Source organism: Drosophila suzukii, chromosome 3 (genome assembly GCF_043229965.1).
Source record: "Drosophila suzukii chromosome 3, CBGP_Dsuzu_IsoJpt1.0, whole genome shotgun sequence".
In the NCBI taxonomy this organism is placed as follows: domain Eukaryota; kingdom Metazoa; phylum Arthropoda; class Insecta; order Diptera; family Drosophilidae; genus Drosophila; species Drosophila suzukii.
The window spans coordinates 75,947,392-75,955,633 of NC_092082.1; the positions used below are offsets into that span (position 1 = coordinate 75,947,392).

The following is an 8,242-nucleotide window of genomic DNA, read 5'->3' on the forward strand; positions in this document are numbered from 1 at the left end:
ATGTGTAAATATTTATTCTTCTGTGAGAATGCCTCACTAAAAAATACTGCAGTACATATTTTACTTACTGTTTTTATGGATTTGTCTTTTAAAATGTAGAACGTCCAAAACACGCTAAAAAGTAAAACTAAGCTAAATCCATAGTTTATTAGTTTTGTTATAATAAAAAAGTTTTCTAAACTTGAAGTGACATTTTTCTTTTCCAGTTTATGTCCCACTCTCATAAGATAAACATATCTGCCAGCATTAATACCATAATGTAAATTATGTAAATAATGACTGGAGCTTTTTAATGTGCAATTTAACACACCACTTAAAGTTTTAATAACTATTTTATGGCACCACGTAGCGAGGGGGCGATCCCCCCGTTGGCCAGATGGGGGAATTAAAGATTAATTTATAAGAAAAGAAGACCGGGCGAGTCCATTTGGGCGAGAAAGCAGACCCCCGTGTCGAACTCGGCCTCAACTGGATTATTGATGGTCAAACAGTGAACTGCCCACATCTACTAGAGATCTCTCAAATTCACCCTGAAGATACAAATCAATAAATATTATTTCAGGTATTTCTGAACTTTCATTATTCATTGCTTTGACAATTAACGGATGCTATCGATGTTGCAATGAAGGCCTCGATTTGCGGATCGTGATCCATCGTCGATGAAGTGATGACGCACATCGAACTCGGTTATTTCGGTTCAGCATCCATGGAGTTTCCCAAAAATGCAAGAAATCATTGAAAAAACCGAAACCGACTTTGCATAACCGCCAAGTCCGTCTGAAACCCGAAAATTTCTGACAAATTTCTGCGGAGTTCGCTGACGGGCAAAGAAAATCAGTTTTATGCATCATTGAAAGCAAACATCAAACATATAATTTTTTTTAGCAAAGTTTTTATAAATTTTTTTATACTTTTTTTGTGGGTGTTTTTTGTTTGTTGTGTAATTGTAAGATATAAATTCAAATTGAAGCAGGCTTCTTTCTTAAATTCTTAGATATTTCTCTGTCTCTTTCTCGGGCACTCTCCCTATCTTTTTCTCTCGTGTTACCTGACTTCTTAATATTTTTAAACATTGGCTTTAAAAATACAAAATTCGTGTTTTTGGGTTTTTTTTTTACATTCTGCTACGTTTTACTTTTAGATAATTTTATTTTTTATAAAATAATAGAGTTTCCATTTGCTGTTATCCTTGGTTCTACACAATCTATGCTTGTTGTTGGTTGCTGTTGTTGATCTGGTTGTTGTTGTTATTTATTTATTATGAAATATATAGATTTATAAAGAATTGTATACACAATGGATGTTGTTCTTGGTATCTGAGGCTGCAGTTCTTGTCGCTAGCAAAATCAATCTGAGATATTCGTTTACAATTAGTAGAGTTCCTCGTCGTCTCCATCTTCCTCCGCTGCTGCTCGATGTTGTTGTTTTGGTTTTGGTATTGGTTTCTGGGACTATTGGCCATTTTAGTAGCCAGCCAACTCGGCGAATGTGGAGTCCATCTCGTCGGCCAGGGACTTGTACCTGTCCTTGTTGATGCCCAACTCGTCTGCGGAGTGTAAATTATGGTAAAAATATTAGAAAATGCTCAAAACTATGGGTTTAGCACACAGCAACATTTGAATCGAACACAGAACACTTAAACTTTACACTGTGCGAATTCTTTAGAGAAAAGATTCTATAGACTTGAGAATAAGGTGTTTCTTATATATGATATATTGTAGGTTCCACTCTTATCTTGTTAAGTTTATAGATCCTTTATTGGGAGCCTCGGCTCTGATTAGTGACACGCTGTTCTGGCAAGCGGTTCTATTTTATGGGTTAGTCAGCGGTTCTGTGCGTGGGCTAGGGCGTTATCTAATGGGTGCTCTACGGGATCTAGCCATGATCTATCCAACCAATCGTTGCAGAAATCCTTGGCTTGTGCGGAAATGAGAGATTCACTCAACCAAGGCCCAGCGAAATCAGCTCGAAACGAATACCATTTAATGACTCGGGACGGGACTTAGACTTATACGGATGATCGACGAGAAGAAGAAGAGAGAGATACACATAGTTTGAGATTGAGTGCTGATCTGAGTGCTGAGATTCTGGGCAGGCGAGACGGGTCAAGAGGTCATGCCACATCAAAACGGGTAAGAATCTGGCATACAATTAACAACAATATGTACATTGATAAATTCACCTGTATTAACTACAGTTGCAACTTGGTTTGGCTTGATCTGAACTTATTTTTACAGTGTACTGGCGTGGGAAACTGGTAGGGAACTGTGGGTGTGGCCACATTCAAGCGAGACTAAACAGATTATTTACAGTGTATGGTGGGTGGTGACAGAAGTGTGTGGGTTGGGTGGGTGGTTGGTAAATACACTGAAACTGTCGGGGGATCTTTGAAGAAATTATAAATATATATAGTAAACTGTGGGGGAGTACTGAAGGTGTGTTGTCTTTTTGTTTTTTTTTCTTTGGGAAGGGGCTCTGTGTGAGTTCTGTTTCGATCTTTTTTTAATATCCAGTAAGTTCGGCAAATGTCTGGTCCAAATCGTCGCAGATTGCTTTGTACTTTTCCTTCTCATTGAAGAGACGGTCTGCAAAAAGCATTTGGTTTGTTGTTCATTTATACAAATATATATGGAGATAATTAAAAGAGGGCGAGAGCGAAATGGGTGGATGTACTATATAAAGTCAATTAATGAAAGCAGAGTACTAAGTAAGAGTATTAATATCCGTATGGCGATAAATACAATGCGAGCATTAGTTGAAGCCAGCCATCCGGCTGATCGAGTCGGATCACTTCCTGCGGACAGCATCATCTCCGGCGTCTCGTGGAGAGATGCCTCCTCGGGAGATGGCTGAATGGGTGTTGTGGGAGAATAAGGACTGCGATACATACCCTCTAGCCTGTCGACCTCCTTCTGCAGACGCTTCACTTGCTTCTCGGCGTGCTCGGCGCGCTGCTCGGCCTCCTTCAACTTGATGGACAGGGTCTTCATCTCGCGCTTGAACTCCTCCACGCGCTGGTTGGCCTTCTCCTCAGAGACCTCCAGGGACTTCAGAGAGTTGCCGACAACCTAATTTCATATGTAAAAAATATTTTTAGAACACGCAGAAAAATGTTGATCGGAAAAATTCAACGATCAAATGTTCTTAATCTAAGAATACGTCCTCTCATTTTTTCGAGAAGAAAATATTCTTAAGAGGTCTTTTCACTTCTTTGAGAAGATAAGTACTTGAATATACGATTTTTCACTTTTTTCAGAGAAAACATTTTTAAAATCTAGACTATATTACTTTTGACATTGTTTTTCGAAATAAAATAGTCTCGCAAGCCGGCAAAACTTCAACTCAGTTAGAAGATCTTGAGATTAAGTGAATTTTAAATAACTTTTGAGAGAAGGTGGTGAAAATAAGAGTTTTCCTTTAAAATAGGAAACCTTTTTGACCTTTATGAGAAAAGTCCACATGTTCAAAAATCGTTTGAACCCAAAGCAACAAGTTCAACCCACCTTCAGCTCCTCCTCCAGCTCCATGATCTTGGACTCGCCGGAGCGGACACGATCCTCAGCCACCTCCAGCTCGTCTTCAACGAAGGCCAGCTTGCGGGACACTTCGTCGGACTTGGTGTCGGCATCCTCAGCGAGCATACGGGCCTCCTTCAGCTGGTTGGTCAGCTGGTCCATGCGCTCCTCATCCTGCTGGGAGCGGTTCTCCAGCACCTTGCACATACGGTTGTTCTCATCGGCGGACTGGGTGGCCTCCAGCAGCTTCTGTTGGGCGGTGGTCGAGCGCTCCTCGGACTTCTCCAGATCCTCCTCAATCTGTTGCACCTTACGGTTCTGGGTGGCCACCTCGGACTCGGTGGAGGTCAGGAGCTTCTCCTTCTCCTCCAGCTCGGTGTTGGCCTTCTCCAGCTGCTCCTTGGCGGTGACCAGATCGATCTCCACCTGGACGAACTTCTTCTCCAGATCGCGGACCTCCTCGTTCAGTTTGTCGGCGCGGGAGTTGGCATCCTTGGCTTGGTTCTCGCAGGTGTCGGCCTTGTCGATGGCGTTATCCTTCTCAAGCTTCATCGCTTGCATCTTCTTCTTGATGGCGTCCATGGTGTTTGTGTTTTTGTTGTTGGCTTAGGAGAAAAGAAAACTGGAAAAAGCACTGTGGCAAGGGATAAAGATTAGATTGGAAGGCTACTGGTTCTTCAACATAAATATTTTGTATTATTTGTGCTTTAAAATGCATGGTATTATTGCAAAGCAAGGAAAGTACATTCGTTCATATATGTACTAACAGGATTTAAATATTTTCGAATTTCCGGTTTTCTAAAACATTTAATGTAGATCTCAAGGGAATATATTGTTTTAGATTTCAGCAAATCAATCAACTAAGATTTGATCCCAACATTATAATGAAAGGGTTTCAAAAAAAGTTATCTCTTCGAAAGTAACGATTTTATAAGATCATAATCTTTTGAACTTTAAACTTTCCGTTTTTTTCAAAACATTCTGTACAACTAAACGAATATAAATAAACATTTTCCTTTAACCTGCAGTATTTCAATTGACACCTGATTATTTTAAGCTTTCATCGAATGCAATTGAAAATCGGGTTGTTTGAACGCTCCAGTCGTATTCTATATATTAAAGTCTATATCTGTACGTACATATAATTAAATATATATGTATGTATATATGTGTGTGCTGTGAATAGGTATCAGTGCAATAAATTTGAAAATTTAAATGTAAACACATTTTGTTTGGCTACGCCGAGCATTTTTAAGATCTCACGTAATTTTCATTTTCCATTTTCAAAACGCCCACTCTGAATCCGAATCCGGATCTGGCTGTGAGCTATATATTTATTTGCTGCACGATTCTGTAGGGTTAAAATAAACTTTATATGCTTCTGCATGTGAGAAAAAATATCCAGTCCTCTCGCATAGGAGAAATGCTTTTTTGGACATTGTGTGCTAAATGTAATTCTAGAGTTTCCCCCTATTATTTCGAAATACACGCACACAAATAGCCACGAAGAGATTGCAATTTGAAAAGTTTTCAATTCTTTGGGGTCATTTGGTGCGTGGGCGTATCTATTCGTGTATCTATGTATGTTGCTTCCTCCGAAAGTGGGACAAAGTCATTTATGTTGTAGTTGCTGATATTTTGGAGGTCTTTCGATACTTTAAAGTGTTTTGTTCCCGAAAAGCTATCAGTATACGCATTGTTGGAAGGAAGATTTATAGGGTAGAGAAAAGATAATTAAGTAATATATGTAAGAATATTAAATTTAAAATATATATTTTAATCTTAAAATAACAGAATCTTTTCATATCTTCCTGAAGACTTTAATTAATTCATAATAGATTTAAAAGCTGTTTCCTAGCACATCATCCTATAATTGGTGTTCTGCCAAAAGTACTTAAGTATTCAATCAGTTCAAATATGTACATATCTATAAGAAAGAAAATTTTTGGCCTTCGAAATCATTCTAAAATGGCAAGAAAATATTTATTTATTCTGAAATCCCCAATTTCGAGTGGGTGTCTATGCCATGCATATATGTATCCCCAGACATTTACGATATGTATCCACATCTGGGAATCGTCTAAATCTCTAATATTTTCCAAAATATCTCTCTCGCCCATATCTTGAAAACAATCTCAAGGATAAATACCCACAAATTTCGACTGCCTTCGTTTTATGAGATCACATAAAGCTAGAGGGAAAAGCTTTTTCGTCTAAATTTCAGCCAAAGTTAAAAATAAATGGGTAAGTATGTATGTGTGTGTGTGACAGGCAGGTGTCTGTCTGCAGTTAATTTTAAAGAATTTTCTTCGAGGAAAACTCTATTGGTAGTGTGTGTGTGTGTGAAAATTGTGCGTGCCAATAGGTGTGTTAAGTGCATATGTATATGTGTCCTATTCGTGTGGAGCTTTCCGAATGACGCTTATGTGTGTGTGCAAAAAAATGTTCTCTCACACACACAGATATTTTTTTTGATGGTATTGGTTCCGTCAGATTTAGTTACAAAATTCCTTATAAGCGAATTTTTAAAATGTCCGAAAAATTATTATAGGCATTCCATTTCGGAATGGTTGAAAGAGTTTTTAAAGCCTTTTTTGAGGTATAAAATACCATTCTTTCACTTGTTTTAAATTTTCTTCACTTTTTTTTAGATTTTTTTAGACTACTTAATCCAGACTGCTCGACACATATACATATGCACATTTATTTTTGATGTATTAGTTAAGTTTTTCATATTTTGATTGGGAAAAATTCAACATTTTTAGATTCCCCTGCATTCGAATGCAATGCACTTTTCACAATTTTTTTATTCACTCGAAAACAGTTGAAAATACCAATTTGCTTAGCTGCAAAGGCGAGCGATTTAACTATATTATTTTTGTGTTAATTTTTATCGGGTGAAAATCCTGGCGTGACCAACCTTAGCGTTTCAAACACACTATACGCTGTCGAAACCCCGAGAACACTGATGATGACCAAGTTGCTTAGCCCAGAAAGCGACCCCAAGATCCAACGCACACGCACACTGCCACTCGGAAAAACTGAAAAACTCACACACACAGACAAGCTGGGAATCGGAAAATCTATCACACACATGAGGCTCACACCAACGCAGCATTGAATAATTTCTCGCCTCAAAAATTTCCCATTAAAAAATATATATGTGCAAAAGCGCTTTCGAAACTTTGCTCGGCCATCTCGAAAATTTCCCTCAAAATTTCCCCAAAAGCTACTTGCTTCTGCTTTCTCTCTCTCGCCTGCATTCTCGTGAAATTTATGCGTTTTTCTTTCTCCTTCTTAAATTTAAATTCAATTTATTTTTTTACCCACAGCTCTCTCGGCTGTATCTGTGTATCCGTCAGATACACGGCTAAAAATAGCTACAAGCAGCAAGAGCAAAAGTCTAACAAGATGAAAATCTATTTTCGCTCGGTAAAAAATATTGAGAAATATTTGGAATTTTGATCGGCCAGCGTTTTGGATGCTGTTCTTTTGCTTTCGAAAGTCTCAAATGCGAAGACTGCAAGACAATTGATCCGAAATTTTGTAACCAAGGTGTCAGTTGCAGAGGATTTCTTTAAAAAGATATTGATGGGTCTATATCATTAGAATTTAACCTGTCTTTGATCGCTAATCAAATATAAAACTGTATAAAACTGTTGGTAAAAAACAGACGTTATTTATTTCGTTGATGTATATGTACAATGTACATTGTACATGTTTATTTATAATAATCCCATAATTAATTCCTAATGATCCACAAAATCATAAAACATTTACATAAAAATCAAAAATAATATCTCTGAACTTTGCTTATCATTAATTTCTTTACTGCTTTAATGACGTAACCCAGTTGTGGATAATGGCTATTGTCGTGGACGGTTTTCTAAATATTATTGTTGCATACTTTTTGAATACCACATTTTGTTTCATTCTTTAACTGACCCTATGGACCCTGTGGGCGCATGACGTAACCTGATTCTTAAGTATTCTTTAACGATACAACAAGTACGCATTTGGTTTTGGGAATGCCGGATGTTTATTAGGCAGGTAGGCCCAAATAAATCCGTTTAAAGGAAACCTCTAGCTACTTTTGCGGTACCCAATATTTTTAGTATCTGCAAATCCCAAGCAGATCTACATTCTGCAAAGCCTAGTCATATCAGTGGTAATAATCCTTGTAATATCATTTCCACAAAATGTTCATCTTGGATCAATAACGTAATGATTTTTTTCTACACATAGTCCTCGCTGTATCGTAGAGGTCGCTAGCAGAAATATCCCGGCCCATGGGAACATATTTTTTCTGATCTCTTTCGGTCACCGCTCTGCCAACAGTATTGCGCTGCAAAAATCTGGCCGTAGGCCACTGCTAAAAAACCCAACCGCTTGAATAAAAATATCCAGAAACGTTTTTATATGCAAAAGATTTATTGTTTATTGATCATAAAAATATTGAGTGGTAAATAAAAATACATACATTGTTTTATTTGATTTGCATGTTACATAGAATTACAAAAGCTATGTCAAATGTGTAAATTTAATTTATACGTCTTCCATTATATAATCTACATTAATGTTTTCTTGTTTTATTATTTAATTCCATACAAAGGCCATAGAAATTTTGTAGATACAATTCGCGAACTGCCAAGAAACACAAGCAACGAAAACTAAAGGGAAAATTGACTTTGGCTCAAGCTTTACTGAGATTTATGAAGATGGTAATG

The 8,242-nt window shown here is 37.5% G+C and overlaps 1 protein-coding gene across 2 annotated transcripts; it reads right to left on the bottom strand.

Moving 5' to 3' along the window:
• Positions 1–850: 850 nt before the first annotated feature.
• Positions 851–6,476, bottom strand: Tm2 (tropomyosin 2). Of its 2 annotated transcripts, none has more exons than XM_017068027.4 (4): positions 6,436–6,476; positions 3,504–4,149; positions 2,891–3,068; positions 851–1,546 (listed from the first exon to the last, which is right to left on the bottom strand). In XM_017068027.4, the coding sequence occupies exons 2-4, from the start codon at positions 4,095–4,097 to the stop codon at positions 1,464–1,466; spliced, it is 855 nt and encodes a 284-aa protein (XP_016923516.1). In that variant the 5' UTR covers positions 4,098–4,149; positions 6,436–6,476; the 3' UTR covers positions 851–1,463. The 2 variants fall into 2 exon arrangements, with proteins under 2 accessions (XP_016923516.1, XP_016923517.1); XM_017068028.3 differs by lacking the exon at positions 851–1,546 and adding an exon at positions 2,356–2,585.
• Between the last annotated feature and the right edge of the window lie 1,766 nt (positions 6,477–8,242).

What these genes read in the sequence shown, in the direction of transcription:
- Tm2 (XM_017068027.4), bottom strand. Translation starts at nt 4,097, where the DNA reads ATGGACGCCATCAAGAAGAAGATGCAAGCGATGAAGCTTGAGAAGGAT. An exon ending in AGCTGGAGGAGGAGCTGAAG is followed by an intron (nt 3,069 to 3,503) that starts GTGGGTTGAACT and finishes ATATGAAATTAG; the next exon opens with GTTGTCGGCAACTCTCTGAA. An exon ending in GGAGGTCGACAGGCTAGAGG is followed by an intron (nt 1,547 to 2,890) that starts GTATGTATCGCA and finishes TACACTCCGCAG; the next exon opens with ACGAGTTGGGCATCAACAAG.